The 17,962-nt window shown below is 38.6% G+C and overlaps 1 protein-coding gene across 3 annotated transcripts in view; it reads right to left on the reverse strand.

Moving 5' to 3' along the window:
* tnrc6c2 (trinucleotide repeat containing adaptor 6C2) overlaps window positions 1-17,962 on the reverse strand; it is a 38,809-nt gene that overhangs the window by 15,454 nt on the left and 5,393 nt on the right. For 2 of the 3 annotated variants that reach the window (XM_043241384.1, XM_043241383.1), the window contains exons 2-6: window positions 15,159-15,259; window positions 13,731-13,752; window positions 8,238-8,558; window positions 1,717-3,936; window positions 990-1,187 (exon numbers count right to left, since the gene is read on the reverse strand). In XM_043241384.1, coding sequence (XP_043097319.1) covers window positions 990-1,187; window positions 1,717-3,936; window positions 8,238-8,558; window positions 13,731-13,752; window positions 15,159-15,221 — 2,824 coding nt within the window. In that variant the 5' untranslated portion in view covers window positions 15,222-15,259. The remainder of the gene's footprint in view (window positions 1-989; window positions 1,188-1,716; window positions 3,937-8,237; window positions 8,559-13,730; window positions 13,753-15,158; window positions 15,260-17,962) is intronic. The other variant, XM_043241385.1, reaches the window with a different exon arrangement.

A 17,962-nucleotide genomic window follows, 5' to 3' on the forward strand; every position in this document is an offset into this window, starting at 1 on the left:
TGTAATATAAGTCTTAGGTGTCTTTAGAATGTGTCCCTGAAGTTTCAGCTCAAAATATCCAATAGATCATTAATTATAGAATTTTGAAAATGTCTATTTTCAGTGAAAGCAGAAACACACTGTTTCTTTGATTGTCTCCTTAAATGCAAATAAGCTGCTGCGCCCCGTCCTCTTTTACAGAATTTCCCTGCCTTATCAGCTCAAAAATTAAAATTCACAACACAAAGCACCTGTTTGGTTTTTGATTATTATGTCTATCTTGTTGAAATCATGCACTTTAAATCCATCAGTTTAAACGTCTGCACAAACAAGTCAAACACATTTATGTTAAAAACATGCATAAGTTACAAAAACACAGACAGTCTGTTAAACACCAGTTTAGATCTGTGTATTATGTGACAGCTGTGTACTATGCAGTACCTACAGTATACTCTTGTCGGATTAAAAAAGTAGCAGATTCATGAATAAGATGCAAAATAGGTACTATTTAAAGGTGAAGTACGCAATTTCTGTGGCACCAGGGTCACCAAATGAAAATGCAAACATAATGACAGTGTTCAAATAAGCTTCCCAAATACTGCCCTGTACTGTCACTGGTTGGATAAACAGATAGCTCAGCATGAAACCCACGACACTAGTTGGGTCAGTGTTTGCTTATAAGGCTGGTCGAAATGTTGAAGCAGAGAAATTTTTTTTAAAATGACAGAGAACCACAGTCTTTATATTATATATTTTTCTCAGCATGTAACATGGTATAGCATTAAGTAATTAGCAGAAAAAAATAATTACAGTGAGGTAATGCAGTCAGTACTTGAATTATTCAACCACCAGATGTCAGTGTAGTTTAACTTTATCATCAAATGGCAACAAAAAGGAATATGATTCACATGTTTAATATACAGCACATTTAAGTATCAGCAATGTCCTAGTTTCCAAACTTCTATTAATGGAGGATTAATTTAATATGAAAGGATTCTTCATTTCATTACCTTCCTGACAGGAGCCTGGTCCAGCAGGTGCATTTCCTCTGCCATAAGGTCCACTGGAATCATGGCCACCTTCACCCCATCCCCTAGAGGGCTGGCCCCAAGCTGAAGTTCCATTGTCCATAGAGGAGTTCGAATTGGCTGGCTCGCCCCATGAAGAAGGTTCTGAGTTTGGCTGTACATTAGGGAGCTCTCCCCAGCCTGTTGAAATACAGAATATAAAATGTTTTTTATGTTCAAATAATCAATAAATTCAAAATAGTATCAATTATGAAATTATTTACTTTTTTATATAATATAAAAGAAGTGCACTGTATCTAATAAACTAATGATACACTGTAACAGATATAAACATTATGGATCTATTTTATATTGTGGGTCATGCTCTCAGCAAAATGGACAAATCAGATTTTACATTTCAATATCCCAAATTATCTCACAGTGTTTCCAGATATGGACAAATCTTAATGATGATGATAACAGAGTGTCTTGGCCTAGAATATAACAGTCATAGGTATTTAATTCATTTAATTCCTGGCTCAAACCTGTACCAGCTGGCAGGCGAGGGGTAGCAGAATGCACACTTAGGCATCTTAACTAGTGGATTTTTTTTTCAGTGGACAACAGAGATGGCACTAATCTTCACTTTAAGAATCTCTGCATATTTTACTAAATGTTTGACAGATTAAAATGAGCTAAAATTAACAGAAAAATATATGAATTCTCTTACCTGGGTTTACTACAGGCATTCTGTTGAGGGGAGATTGAGCTTGATTGGGTGAGCCATTGTTGTTGCTACCACTGACATGGTTCTGAGTGGGACCTTGGCTGTGGTGTTGGTGAGGCTTGCTATTGTTGTTCGGCCCAGTGAGGCTGTTATTGTTACCACTGTTGCTGGTTCCTGGATGATTTTGAGAGTTGTTCCTGTCCCACATGTTTACACTCCTGCTGTAAGCACTGGGGTCACCCCAGGTGGACGTTCCATCATCAATTTCCATTTTGCGACGAATAGAAGAAGGAGAGGGTTCTTCCCAGCCTGTGGCCTCATCTCCCAGCTCTTGTCGCCCTCCTGATGACCAGCCAGAGTTACTCTGTTTTACAGAATTTGGGCCACCCCATGATCCTATACCTCCAGTTCCACCGTTGCCACATGTGGATTCCTGAGGTTTTCCACCCCAACTTTGGGCTGAACTATTGGAATGTTGTGCATCACCCCAACTACCACCCTGTGCTGGTGCTGCTTTACCCCACCCTCTCTGGGTTTCTTTCCAGTTTCTGTTGTCAGGTTCCCAAGTGGAACTTCCAGAGCCATTCTTCCGCATTTCTGAAGAGTCACCCCACTCTCCACTATTCCCACTGCTACTACTTCCCCAGCCTGGGGAAGTTTTGGTTCCATCACCCCAACCTTGTGTTTTCTTCTGAGAAGTACTATCATCCCAGCTAGGAGACTTTTCCTCAGCCCAGGACTGGCCATTACAGCCATTGGTATTGGGACCTTCAGCCACAGGATCACCCCAGCCACATTGGGATCCATTGGGAACCTTTTTATTTGAAGGAGGTTCCCCCCATCCACTGCTAGGCTGAGCAGTGGCTGAGACTGATCCTCCCCAGCCTGCATTTGGTATGACTCTGCAAGATCCCTCGCTCTTGCTTGTCTCCATTCTAGGAGGTGCACTGAGGTTGGGACTGGCACATCCAGGAGGAGGTGGTGCAGGTCCAGCTGAAGATGTGTTGGAAGAAGACCCCCAGACCTCATTCCCTGCACCATTCTTTTTGTCTGGACTTTCTTCCATTTCCCAAACAGTGTGTTGGCGAACTGGAGTCTGTCCCCAGCCTGTGTTGCAGAGGACACGTGGGTCCAAGTCCTGCCTTGGGAGCAAAGGTGTCAAATCATCACTTGAGGACCTCTCTCTTCTTCCTGGGTGGCCCTCACTACTGTCCCTACTGCCCTCACTTGCTGGAGTATCAGGGCCCCAAGAATTCATATGTTCCTGGGAAGGTCCATCATTTACATCCCAACCTGTAGCTTCAGTACTTGGTTGTTTGCCCCATTCACCCCAGCTGCCACCACTGCTAGCTCCTCCCTGCCCCCAAGAGGAGACACCTGCAGAATCCCAGCCTGAGTCCTTTGATTCTGCATTTTTGGCATCGGTGTTGCCCCAGAAGGCAGTTCCATCTTCACTGGCAGGCTCAGTAGGTGACTGACTGAGATTTCCTCTCCAGCTGTTCACTGGACTCATTGGCTCTGGTTTAGTGTTATTTGGTCCATCAGTTTTAAGTTTAGGAGGTTTCATGTTGAAAGATACATTTGTGGGGGACTGATGCTGTTCTGGGACATCCGGGTTGCCCCATGCACAATCCCCTACAAGGTTTCCATTGACACAACTAATGCTACCATTTCCATTGGTGCCATGAGGTGGTGCCACTCCTCCTTGGCCACACATACTGAGTGAAAGTGGATTTGAGCAAACCATGCTACTAGGGCCTGACCCTACCCCAGGACCCTCTTGTCCAAGTGCTGGCCAAGCAGCAGGGTTGGCACTGGGATTTAGGTTCAGATTAGAGGCACCCCAGTTAGACTGCCCTCTACTGCCCATGGACAAGTCAATTTTTCCCTCTGAGACCCAGCCCCTGGTAGGGCCACTTTGACTAGAGACAATACTAGAAGAGAGATTAATGCTGGCTTTGCTGATTGGGTAATGACCCTGCTGGCTAGCTCCTGTAGCCATAATAGTGCTGCTACTGTTGCTGACGACCTCTGATGTGAGTTCAGCGTTCAAGGTGCATTCTGGTGTCTGGTGGCTCTTGCCGTAAATATTGGAAGGCCAAGTGTTGCCGTCGTTACAGTTAATAATCACTTTATCCCGGTTGCTGCCGTTGCTTTTGCTGACTGGGATGCTCCAGAGACAATTCTCATGCTGGGCTCCCAGTCCACTTTGATGGGGAAGTCCTGTAAAACAAATATCCAGGGAAGATAAAAAAGAATAAAAACAAAGATAAAAAAAAAGATAAAAACACCCATGACACAATTTATCCTAAAATAAAACATATTTTCTTAAAACATATGATATTCTTTTTTATTCTCATTTTAGCATCTCCATCACTAAAAGGGAAGCTGGGGTGGAACAGTGTTCATTTACTGGAATGAAATCAAGACAAGCATGTCATTCATCATTCTTTGAGGTCTGCCGAATCCCCACAAAAATTAAGCTTCACCAACATGTTCCATGGATACTCAAGAGGATGCATGCTAAAGCAGTATGTACACATTTCTCTCTTACTCTCTATCACACAGAGAGCTTTACTTCTTTCCAGCTATAATCAATCATGAGCCAGCAGTTAATCGATGGTGTGTAAATTATGGTAGAGAGCAGAAAGAGGACATTGATCTACAATGCAAAAGCAAACGCACTCTGCACAACCATTGAGAGTATTCCTTAGAAACAGTACGCACATGTAAAATCCTCCCACTTAAAGGGGCATGTGGCAACTATATGCTTGCAAGTCATACATGGTGCCTATGACTAACACGTTTTGTTAATAACAAATGTGTTGGAAATGTAACTCCCCTTACCATAATCATGAGTTCAGATTTCAAACTAATTGTAAACACAGCTAATAATGTCCTTAGTAGTTTTACCATCAGTTCAAGTTGCGCTTGTGCACTGCGCTATGAAATGCCCTGCGCTATGAAATGCCCTGCGCTATGAAATCCATTCATTTTAATGGCTTGTTCTGAGCGAGTGCAAAGCTCCATATTTGAACAGTCGTCGGCAAATACTTAAACTAATAACAACCCATACTTACAGTTGCTGATTCAGAAGCACCAGCTTGTCAAAGCAAAGTTGGAATTTACCCATATTTTTTAGAAATAGCCTTTGCACATCCCTTTGTACAGTGTAATTCTGCAGCTCCTATACACACACACAAACAAAAAGCTACATACCAAACTAAAGAAAAGGAAAAAAAGCAAATCGCATGATATGACCCGATCCACTTTATATTAAGTGTCTCTAACACCACTTACATAGTATGTAGACATGTACATAGTATGTAACCACAGTGTAAATACACATTGATACAAAGTATCTACAGCTCTCATGTTTGTGTAATTACACATATGTAACAACCCACTGAATGGTATGTGTAACTACCAATGTGTAACAGGACTTTGGTAATAAAATTTTTTGGTAAAGAAAGCATTAACCATGTAACCATGTGAGCACACTGGTGCACAAACTACATCAACTTGAGATCCGATTCCCCCAACTTAACACCTACCCATCTTCACTTCCTGGATCCCATTTCCACCCCTAAACCTACCTATCTCCAGTTTCAGTTAGTCTTATACATACTGTTGCCTGATACACACTATTTACGCATTTAGTTACTTTGTAAGTACACAGGTATTAAGAAAACTATATAAAGTGGGACAAATAATTTTCTGTGTCAGCATAAATACATGTGGGATTTATGATATTGCTGGCCACAATACTGCCCAGTGCCTCATAATGCAGTTCTTCCATCTATAAACATATCTCATTTGCACAGCTTTATCACACAGGCTTAGAGTGCATATTAACATCAACCCTTTAACTATCTCATCAGGCTGACTTGGCACCACTGGGCCAATTGTAAAATTTAAATAATCTAACATCTTAGGTGTAGTCATACTAACAGAAAGGCTGAAAAAGCCTTTCACCAAACCAAAAGCTGATATGTTTGCTGTACAACATGTCAGAAATAGTGATTCTTACAAGAAAGAAATCAAATGTTTCTTTTTTTTCTTTTTTTGATGGAGCTCAAACAATCCAGCGATTTATTCTCCTGTAGCCAGCAGCTCTCAGGGACGCCATTTTATCAGAGCTGAAATGCAGCCAAGAGAACAAGGCTGCTGTCTACAATTCTGTCTCTCTCGCTTTCATTCCCTTTTTCACTTTCTCCTCGCACACCCTCCTCTGCTTGCTGTCGCTATTAGTCACATTCTCTCCCTACAGAGAGAAAGCAAGAGAAAAAAGGCTCAATGATAAATTAATCGCATAAGGCAGAGGGTTTTTCCTTTCACCTTTTAACAACAACAACAACAACAACAAAAAAACAACAACAAAACAAAAGACAAAGGAAGTGGCTCCTCATGACTAGCTTCAAAAAAGTAAGATACAAATAAATGCATTGACAATTAAACACCAACTTACTTTATGTCGCATGCTGCTGAAGCCTTTAGTACCTCTGTTTTAAACTGATTTAAATGGGCATTAATTTAATTTATGTTCTTCATCCTGGTAAATGCCTAGAAAGTTTCCAAACTTTGGAAAATAACAGCAGATCCAAAATCCAAAACAAAAAACTGAGATGTTTAGCTACCAATTTTGATTTTCTTAAAACATTCGCTTTAATACAGTCTACAATTACAGCTCTCCAGTGCCAGAAATTCTCTAGCCAAAGTCTCAGTGACGTAAAAGACTGTGCTTTTGTCTGAAAATAACTTCCTTTCATACTAATTCTGTTCTCTGGATCAAAGTCCTCACTTCTTCCCAAGAGCGGAATGGCAAACATGTTTTAAAAGCTCATCAGTTATGTTTTCCACTTGTCAAAGTCAGATCACAGTGTTCTTTTAAAAGGGTGCTGAGAGAAAGAAGAAAGAATTAGACTGAGTGACAAAAAAAGAGAGAGAGACCCAGACAGGTATCAGCTGGGGAGACACTGTGCTAATGAAGCCACAGAGGGGGCTGGCACGCAAGACAGGGACCACCTCTACTTTAGACATGCATGAGATTATATCTGTAACATAACTCAAACGCCAACCTGCTAATTTAGGATGTCCATGCCTTTATACCAGTCTCAACAATGCCTGTTCTATAACAAAACTAATCAAATCTAACTACATGACTACAGCATACAGCACTTATACTGACAATTCCACAATCGTGTTAAATGATACATACTCAACATCTCAAACTGTATTTCTGTTGCTTTAAATATCTTAAAACTAAAGATAAAAAAGGTAATAAAACCACACAGAAAAGCAGCTTTTAAAACCTGTTCTGCTGCCAAGAACTCTTTCAGCTGACCCAAAAGAGGAGAGAAAAACTGTTTTTTTTTGTATTCACGCTGCACATGGACTTGAAAGGGTGCTTAGATCCTTTCTGTGTTCTCTTTAGTTGTAATATTGTATCCAACTACTTTCCAAGAACAGATTTATTTATTATTAACATGCTGTGCTTTTGTTTGCACAGTACAACCCTTTCTGGAAGGACATCTTTCACCATCAGTTGAGATCTTTTTTGAATGTCCAGTTACAACATTTATTACATTTATACATTTAGTAGTTGCTCTCATCTAAAGCAACTTAAACTGTACTCCAGGTATACATTTGATCAGTTTTACATGAGCATCAATCCCATGACCCTGCCTCTGTTTGAGCTACAGGAAAGCTGCATTTGTTAATTAAGATGCAGAGTAAAATGGCCACTTAAACTTAAAAAACCCATAGAAAGACAACTAACTGCCTTGCAGTTGTTACGTGACTGCTCCACAGAAGTAAGTTGGAGTAAGGGGGAAATCACTTACTAATCAATTATCAAAAAATGCACATCCCAGAATGAAACCACAGGTTTAGCAGTTCAAAAGGCCATTTTCAAAATTTTTTACAAATTTCAAAAAACGTATTCTCTGCTTAATTTTTGATGGTGTTTGAATCCCAGAAGCACACCCACATCTAAAACATTAATTAGCAGAAAATCAAATGCATATGAAACAGTGAAGAAAGCCATTAGGAGCCATGAAACAGCTGGTAAGCCCCCTGTTCCCAGGGATTCCCCTCTGTCCAAGCTCTGCTCTTCCACCTGCCATTAAACCAGACTGGAGTGAATTGCAAGCACTCTCAGTCATCAACCAGAGGGATGTAGGGGAGGGGCTCAGTAAACAATAATTGCAAAAAACAATCTAGACAGAGTCCCTCAACCATGCCGCTCCCATGACCTCAGGCTTAGAATGAGACTTAAGAGGTCAATGGCAGGCTTTGTTAGGGCGTAGCAGGATGGGGGACACAATCCCACCCTTGGTCTTTAAATCATAGCCACTCTACACTTCTACATCACAGCTGGGCCACAGCGATGAATACAATCTTCTCTATTAAGACACCAAATGATAAAAAAACATAATTCATCTCTATTCACAGACCTGACATTGGTCAAGTGAAAAGTCTGTGAAAATAAATCTCTCTCCTTCAAAACAAAACGTGATTCTCACCCGTGTGCCGTTTGCTGGTGGGCGTCTCGGGAGGGGAGATGACCCCGGACTGAGTGCAAGCAGAGGTCGGGTTCAGAGCGCCTGTAGGTAAAGGTTGACCCCTCTTCAGTAACTGCCTCTGCTCCTGCTGTCGGAAGCGTGGAGGAACCTCTCTGGGCACATATCGGGGACTAGGCTGCTGTAATGGAGGTAACTGCTGTTGAAGGGAATTACAAGGGCTACGCTTGCCATTGCTGGTGGTAGCAGCAGAAGGTACAGGCAGGTTCAGGGTCAGAATGGGGCTTGATGGGATGCTGGGATTGGGTTTATCAGAGTCTGGCACTGCAAAAGAAGTGAAAATGTAAAGACAAAATCCAAATTTAGATAAATGAACTTACAGAAATAAGCTGCAGAATATCAAACTACAATAAAATGCCTTATGTCTTAAATGTTAAAATGTCTTTGTAGATTTTTTAAGCTGCACCAGGAACATTTTTTCTGTTGTTTTTTAAAAATGAACAACATGTAACTACTGAATGAGTATGTGTGTGTGTGTGTGTGTGTGTGTGTGTGTGTGTGTGTGTGTGTATTTCAAAAAGTCAACTAAGATTTAACATTTCTAGTTACAACAACCTTGGTTGACCTTTAGCTAGAAATGCTTTTTTTGTTATCTAAATTAGCTTTGATATGGTGATCATACGCAAAACCTTGACATTAGCTTTCCTAGGTATATTCTTGAGAATTCTTGAAAGAAACATCAACGTCTGATGATTCTTTAACTTCTTTAAAATCTAAATGACAAAAACCTACATAGAAAATATATAATTTAAAATAAATAAACATCTGACAGTGGTACATACTGTTCATACTCTCTTCAACAGTGTTTTATGAGTGCTGTAGTATAGGAAGAAGAGGATGGGGCAGTCCCTGACCTTTGACGACAAAACACTCGGGGGACTGTCTAAGCTCTGTTGTGCTGTTCATCTCATTACTGCACAGAAAACATTGGGAAAAGCTGCATGCTGCGGACTAAAGACTACCAACAACATCAAGTCCCTTTGCCAGCCTAAGTTTAATTTTCACGATTTCCAGGGTACTCTGGGTAAACACTACACAGGAGGGCCATCTGGGGCAAGGTTCTTTGGGAAGTTTACACACAATGCTCAGGAGAGGAGAAAAGGATTAACATCAGCCTCAAGCACTGAACAGCTCTGGGCAGAGTTACTGTAACTCATCCAAGGATTTGGGTTAAAGATAGACACAGTTCGAAGAAAAGCTTCGTGCCAAGACGCTCGTCTTTATAACAGACGCATTTATAACTTCCTGCCAAGACGCATTTATAACAGTCGGAATGGCAGATTTGCCTTAGGAAATTAAGTGATCTGGAAATGGCAAAAGGAAAAAAAAACACTTAAACTGCCTCATGCAGATCTCTGCACATTTAAAAATAAAAGTCTCGAGTTTGAGTCTAGTGTGTGGGATCAGGAGATACACACTAACCAAGCAAAGAACACTTAATGTTTTCCAGTTGTAAATTGAATACAGAGATCCCCTGGAGTCATTTAAAAACAGAGAGCTGCTGGCCGCTGGCTGAAAATGGTGACGCACATCTATGATTACATTCTGCTCAGCGTACCTCTATCCATCGAACATGCCTCCAGCCAATCAGGATGCAGAGCAGTCTTGCCTGTCTCTTTCTCTCCTGTGCCCTTCTCCTTCGCACATTCCCCCTCCTCCTCTACCTCCCTCTCTCTGTTCTTTCCTCCATCCCCCACAGCCTGTTCGACTCGCTCATTGTCCCTATTGTTCAAAGTGCTTGTGAATTCATTACAGGAAGCAGATGGACACTGGGACCACGAGATCTTCACACTGGCAATCTCAGACAGGCAATTTGCTCTGGGGCCTCTCTCATTCCATCTCTTCCTGTCTGCTTCATTCTTGCTTCGTCTCCCTTTCTTTCTCTCTCTCTCTCTCTCTCCCACTCCCTCTCAAAATTGCACATAAGTAAGCAAATGTGCATGGCCTTAAATCCCAGAATAAATCTGGCACTGCTTCTCTTTAAAGTGCTCAGAAGTTAGAGAAGAAACAGAATCTTTAATAAACGTATTAGCGTATGTGTCAGATGAGTTAGGGGGTGGGAATCATCAGGGACACTGGCAGAGAAAATATATCAGTATTAGGGTCACGAAATAATGCAGTTTTTTTATGTTAACAATTGCTTGCATGTGTTTTATTGTCACAGTTTGCCTGCAGATAAATTTGCTAATTTCCCTCCAGTTTTCCCTCTAGATTATCGCAATTTCATCTGTCCGTTTAACAAATATGAAAAGATCCCAGACTCTCTGAATAACTCTTTTCTTCCCCATAAATATTAGTGAATTATGTGCATGTTCTATGTACCCTCTATCTAAATACAAATTCCATTTGCATTCGTCTTGGGATGATATTCGTTTAACGATGCAAAGAGAAAATGAGAAATTCTCAAAGGCGCACAGGCGTGAACCGCTGACAAAGCACATTAGAGTCAGTGCAGAGGATGAGAGATGGTTCTTTATAATAATACATTTATCAAAAATACCATTTAGGCGGCTTTGAGTAATTCTGCTTAGTTTTAAGCCTGAATTTAAAGCAAGGTTCAAATACTGATACAATTTTTCCACCAAAATGTTGCCATGTGCAAGTTTGCTTCGTTACTTTCCAATGTAGAAAGTTGCGTTTCAAGAGTGGACACATTTGGTAGAATAGGGGATTAAGACTACTAATGCACAAAAATGTATTTTATTTCTTTTTGATGAAACACCAATTGTAATTTTCATTTACCTGAATATAAACATTTGGGTAATTCAATTTGGATAATATAGTAATTGAACTTACTATTCATGAACTTATACTATATGAACTTAATTGAACAAACAAACAAAACTTTGGTTACCTAAAATCTGAGTAACCAAAGAATATTAAAAGATATGAAGGAGCCTCGTTCTTTTCTATAGAACATTTGGACGTCCGGTATTGTGTGGGGTTGTGGGATTGAAATGAGCTGGGTCTCTGTTAATTTGTATAATCACATAGTCACTTCTGGATGAGGAGTTTGAATTCATTCTGACAAGTTCTAATGGACGTTTCTAAATTTGACGGCATTGACAGCTGCCCCTGCAGCGTAGCTAAATCGATATGCATGATAGTACAGTTAAATAATATGATAAACGAAGGCCTCTAAATTGATTAATGTGTTCCAGAATAAATCAACATTACAGAATCTAAACTTTCATGATTCATTTGAGTATTTATAAATGTCACAATTTAAGAACCTCCTTTCTTCCTGTTCAGGAAAATTAGCTGCTAATTAGACTGCAATTCATGAAAATCAGCCTTCATGGTGAGTGTTGACGTAATTAACTGGATGAGAAATTGCAAATTAATTGCATCAAGAATTGCAGTTTATCAAACAGAGAAGTGACGCTGTTATCATTTGTGACACAGTAATATTCTGCTATAAAAGGGAAATCACTGTGAACCTCAAAAAACGTGCAATACAAAAAGAAAAAAAAGCCAAGCATTAAATTTCTTCCATTACCCGTTAAAAGTCAACTGACTGCAGGAAATATACAACCCAGCGGGGCATAATTTGGGCAGAAAATGCCTAAGTCTGAACTTTGTTTTATTGTGGCCTTGCTGTGCCGCACTGAGAAATTGGTGACCTTTGCAAAAAGCCACTTTCACTTACACAGTAAATGATTTTGCATGTTATGAGGAGATGAACCTTTTTAAACAAGTCTGAATGTTCAAAAACACGAGCATAGCTCAAACAGGCTTACTGCTGCTGGGGCCACCAACGTATTAAGCGAGGTCTTTGAGATGGTTTAAATGTTGCTTCTATCTGTCATCTCAAAGTCCTGATCTCGGAAAAATGCTCCTTTATGTCCTCGACATTTAAAGCATGGGCAATTACTGAAGACTATTCATATACTAACAGGAGTTACCAAATGTAATTAAGGTGTAATTATAAACCTTCTACATTCGTGTAAATATGTATGAAGCAGACAGATCAATATTTGAGGATAGAGGAGGACAATACAGACAAGGCTACATTTTCATGGCAGCACTGTGAAAGGCAAACCAAAAATCCATTGAATCTTTCAACGCGAGCAAGCAAAACATTCAAACATCCCCAGAAACAACAAGTAACATTTCACAAGAGCTGTCCATCATTTGGAATCCACCTATAAAAATTTTTTTATGACAGCAGAATTCAAAAACTAATATTTAATAAGCTTCTAATACTGCTAAGACAACATTACAGTAACACGTGCACTGATGTAACCAAAAAACAACAGCAACATACTAAGTAACACCATGGTAGCAGTTTTGCTGGAAGTAGAATGCATCAGTACCAGATGGTACCATGTAAACACCACTGAGAATGATTTAAGAAACCATATAGATATAACTATAGGTAGGGTTGTGCCAATAGATGATAGTATCGTGTATTGATGACAGTCAGAGATATTGACGATATCAGATGTCTTTGACGATATCAGATGTCTTTGACGATAGTCAAGATGATATTAGGCTCATTCTCCTATTAATAATATATAAAACTACTGCTATTATTACTATTATTATTAAGTGGCCAATTATTGGGCTATTAATATTGAATTGCCCCATAATTTCACCTCAGCGCTGCACATATACGCAAATGAGGCTTCTCTTCCTCATTGGAAACGTTTGAAAAACAAACTCTAAAACTAAGCCCACAGCAAAATTCAACTGCAGGGCGATAAAATCTTATTTACAAATTATGTCAAGAGTGCTAAAAGAGACATCACCAATCAAATTCAACTGGAAGATGTTTGTTAATGTCTTGTCATCTTAATATTTCATGTTACAGGTGAAGTGAAGTTTATGTCAAGTTTAAGTACAAATAATACACAGTGTTACAAGTCTGAGTTCATGCATAATTGCACTGAAGGCCGGACTTGATTCCGACTCTGACATTGAGTACCTTAAATATAGTTATAGATTAATTACATCTCTATTTTCCAGCCTGTCAGCGATATTCAATATTCTTAATTGACCAAAATAAAAAATTGAGCAATAAACAAATAAAAAAAATAAATAGAGAGAAAGAAAGAAAGAAAGAAAGAAAGAAAGAGCTTCAAGTGATTGAAACAATTTCAAGAATATATTTTAAAAAAAGCAAGAAAATCTACAATAATGTATCCATAAATGAAATGCCGCAAACCACTGATACTGAGGAGTATCTCTCATCCCAGTATTACCCGTCTGGGTTTCCCTACACCCCAGTGAACATATGCTAATGAAATAATGCATGTGTCACCAAGCATTAGCCCGCACAGGCATGAAATCAGAGCGACAAAAGCTATCTTCAGACTAATGAGGGAGATCTCCATATCCGCTGACCTTACTACACATTAAATTTGAGCTGAATTACACTATTGAAATATTACAATATTGTATTTTCAAAGATTAAAAAGACTTTAAGGTACTTACCTTTGGTTTTCTGTTCAGTATCCTGTAAATGAAAGCAAGATGCGCATTATCAGCAAAAGCCATCATTTATTTCACTGTACTTGTTCAGTGTAGTAGTTTACATGCTATTTGCATAGTATAATGAATATTCATACGGTTTTCTGTAGCAGGCTGCCCTGACATTTTACTGCTGATAAATTATGTATTCCAATTGTTAATTAATATATGGCTAGTCTGCATTTTCTTCCTCGTCAAAAATATATAAATATATGTGTATTAGATAAATATGTGTGTATTAAAATGTAACACTACCAGAGCTGTATCAGTAGTACTGAGGACAGACTTGATTTGGTACCCTGTCTGACTGATAGCTGGCACTAAACAATTTTTATTTGTTCTTAATAAGAACTGATTCTTGATTCCTAACACTAGTCATTAATAATAACGCTGTTTGCTAGTTTTGCTTTCTATAGAAATACTCGTCAGTAACATTGACTTAATTTCATTTAACAGTCGATTTCATTTCAGTCATTGTTTTAATTTCATTTAATATTTATATATGTAGCATTTGAAATTACAGGTTCAAGATCATCCAGGTATATTAAAATCAGCGAAGACTCATATTTTTGTGGTGTAGCTTTTTTGAACTTAGTGAGACATTACACCTCAATTATTATTTTTTGTGTGGGGGGTGGGGGGTGCTAGGGAGGTTCAAAAGCCCAAAATAACAGCATGACTCAACAAGCACCAACCAAATACAAAACTCAGCTTCAAGTCTTAAAACACACCCTGCCTCGTAATCTCAACAAGAGGCCCAGCAGGGGCCTGGAGCGAATCATATTGGCACAAACAGTGGCCTGCTAATCGAGTGGAAACAGACTACAAACGGCCCTCTGTCAGAGAGGAGGCTAGGGGGAAGAGGAGTAAGAGAAGGGAGCAAGGCCAGTGTGCTAGTTTACATTCCCTGGTGCCATTCCAGAACTGTTATAAAGACTGTTCTTTTCTTATTGCCCTTTTAAGTACAGAACACCCGGGTTCTGAATAAAGATAGTGAAGTACTCAATGTGCTTTCGCAGAACCCCAAAAGATCTAACCACTGATTCAAACACTTATTACAAATTCTTGATTCGAAACTGTTAAAGCTAAATCATAATCTGTTGCAAATTACATTAAAATAAACTCATATCAGTTGATATCTAAATACAAGAGACTTTCTAAAACGTATCGTTATCATTCCATATTAGATACTTTATTGTGCATGATATTTTCACCTTTTGATTATGCTTTTCCTCTAACATTAATCTCATCCCATACTTAAATCTTAGATCTTTAGTTATTCTCAAAAGAAAAAAGGGTATATTATAAAGTTTACTAAAATTTCTGATTTTACTTGTATGATTTAAAATGACTGATGTCTTCTAAAGTACTAGAAAAACAAAACACACTGACCGTTTTCTGAGCAGTATCCTTCTTTGTCTCTTCTTCTTGCTTTTTCTTTTTCTTTTCTTCCATCAAATGGTTCTCTCCTTGTGATGTTCAACTTCTCACAGCTAAAAGACAGACACAGGTGGATAATTAATAATTGTCAGAATGGAAGATCATGCAAGAGGATTATAGGACTATTGTGGACCTCAGGATCCACAAAATATGGACAGTAAAATAACAGATACAATGCTTCCAAATCCAACTTTATCAATCACTTATTTAGGTTATGAAGTGGGGGTTAGGGTGCTTTACTAATCAAGCCTTTATTTAATGTATCCGGAGACTAGTAATGATTTCTGAGACCCAAATTGAGGTCAACTTAAGAGCATCAGTCCCTATGGTTATTCTAAGTTCAACACTGCAGTGACCCAAATCCAATACAAAGGCCCCAAAAGACCTTGGTAAAACTCTGACCATGCATCGATTTGACAAATTGACTGTGCTACAGGGGTCCATCCACATTATGCCAGTGGATATCCTGACTTCACTTATCCTACTCATGTGCTGTTTAGACTGCATGACCTAGCCAAGTGGAAAGACGATCATAATCATCTTACATTTAGAAAAATGATAGAAGAAGAAAAAATGACACCATCAATCAAAAAGAAAATTCTACCCAACAACACACAACAAGATTTCATTCCACTGACAATACAAACATAGAAGTCACAAGGTATTAATTTAGAAACGACTCATCATACACAAACATAATGGGGAATGTGTCCTGTCGTGTTGCCAGTTTGTAAAGGAAAAGCTGTCAATCAGTGAAACTGCAAGTGACAACCGGGCATTGTACTTAGAAACAACGCATTGGCAGAGAGCCATGGTATGGCTGGACCAACGCTTAAGAGATGCCAATCAGCTGTCCTGATTTACCCTCTGGCTCAAACCCCTCCCATTGGCTAGTAAACTTATCCCCACTTTTGCTGTCCAATCAGAACACAGGCGTTTGAGCGATTGCCATTCACATTACCTCTTGGCAGAGGTCCTGAGCAAGAAGATAGGAAGCCGCAGAGGATCATGTTGAAATTACCCGGTGCATTTTGTAGAGGGAGACACTGAACGGCTTTATAAATATCCCACACCCTTTGTGTGCTGGAATTTTCCAAAGCCTACCAGTTCAGCTGTTCATAAAATATAACCATCTGCTTCACACAATCGAACTGACAGAGTCCCGTTAGGACTTGTGTAAACATACTCTGTTCTTTGATTTGGACCTTTTTTTTTTTTTTTTTTTTTAATGGCAAGAGCATTCAATAATCTACTTCTTGGAACAGGTTATTTTAACTGCAGGTTTATTTAATGTAAAAATACATAGTCTTTGATGTGTTCAGACATAATATATTTACAAATATACTACATTTCATAATGATAATATAATTCATATAAATATTTTTGTGGTTTATGTTATCATTACATCACCACACAATCTAGGGCTTTAATTCTACAGCAAGTTATCAGGTCAAGTTTTTCACTAATTGGACACATAAGGACAAATTATATTAACAACACTGGCAAGATTCAGTTTGTGAACCCCTCCAAAATATCTGGATTTCTACTTTTATAACTCATAAACTGTGGTCTGCTCTTAATTTAACTTACAATTATAGACAAATATAAACTGCCTTTACTAATAAGACACAAACAATTGAACTTTTCACATTTCCATTGCACTACAGGGTGAAGAAAGTCAATGAACCCTTGACTTTAGTAACTTGCAAATTCTCCTTTAGCAGCGAAACCTCAACCAAATATTTTCTGTAGTTTCTTAAATGACTTAAACCAATCTTGGACCATCCCTCCCCACAAATTTGTTTTAGTTTATCAATACTTCCCTCCCTAAATAATGCCACAGCATCTGCATTGGGTTAAGGTCTGGGAAACACATATTTTCCTTTTGTCCAGCTATTCTTTAGTTGTTGCATCACGTAACCTCACCTACAGTCATAAACTGTCGTTCTGATATTCTCAAGTAATACATCTTGATAAATTCAATTCCTTCCATGACAACAAGGTAGCAGGTTCTGTTCAATAACAATTTCTTACATTTGTAGAGAGGGCTCCAACCCATACTTCTATTCTCATCTCAAACTGATTATCTTCTTTGGGAGATAAAACAGAGGTTTACTTACTTTTTCCAGTTGGCCTCATCAACAATGACTCAATGTCTTCAAAAATGTTTGTGTGTTATTATTAAGTCAGATTGTGCTGGTCTTTTATTGCGAATAAGATAAAGATTAAACCACATTTTGAATGATCAATGCAAAAAAACTGATATTTTTAAAAAGGTTCACAAACATGTTTTTTGCCACTGTACTTATGGTAACTTTTATTTGATATATTTGGTAACACTTTAAGGACCAACAGTCACTACTGACTATTACTAGCATGTTGTCATATAAGACACATATTAAAGCCTTATCCTGCATGACAATGTGTTATATACTTTAACACTAAATCTGAACCTAAACCTAATGACCACCTTATTAACTATTAATAAGCAAAAGTCTGAGGCAGAAGTTGTTAATAGTGAATATGCATTCCCTGATCTAAAGTGTCACCATATATTTTTTTTTACTGAAATCTATTTTTAATATGATATGAAAAAATAAATACCAAACAGAGACTTCTGAGTAAAAAAGCTGCTGAATCAGAATATTACATTGAAAAAGATGGATTAAAGAGATTCTTCGATTTTAACTAAACATATCAGATGAATCTCCAACTTTTCTTTAGGTTTCTTTCAACATACCCACCAAAGTAAAAAC

This window comes from Puntigrus tetrazona, chromosome 6 (assembly GCF_018831695.1).
Source record: "Puntigrus tetrazona isolate hp1 chromosome 6, ASM1883169v1, whole genome shotgun sequence".
Taxonomy (NCBI): Eukaryota; Metazoa; Chordata; class Actinopteri; order Cypriniformes; family Cyprinidae; genus Puntigrus; species Puntigrus tetrazona.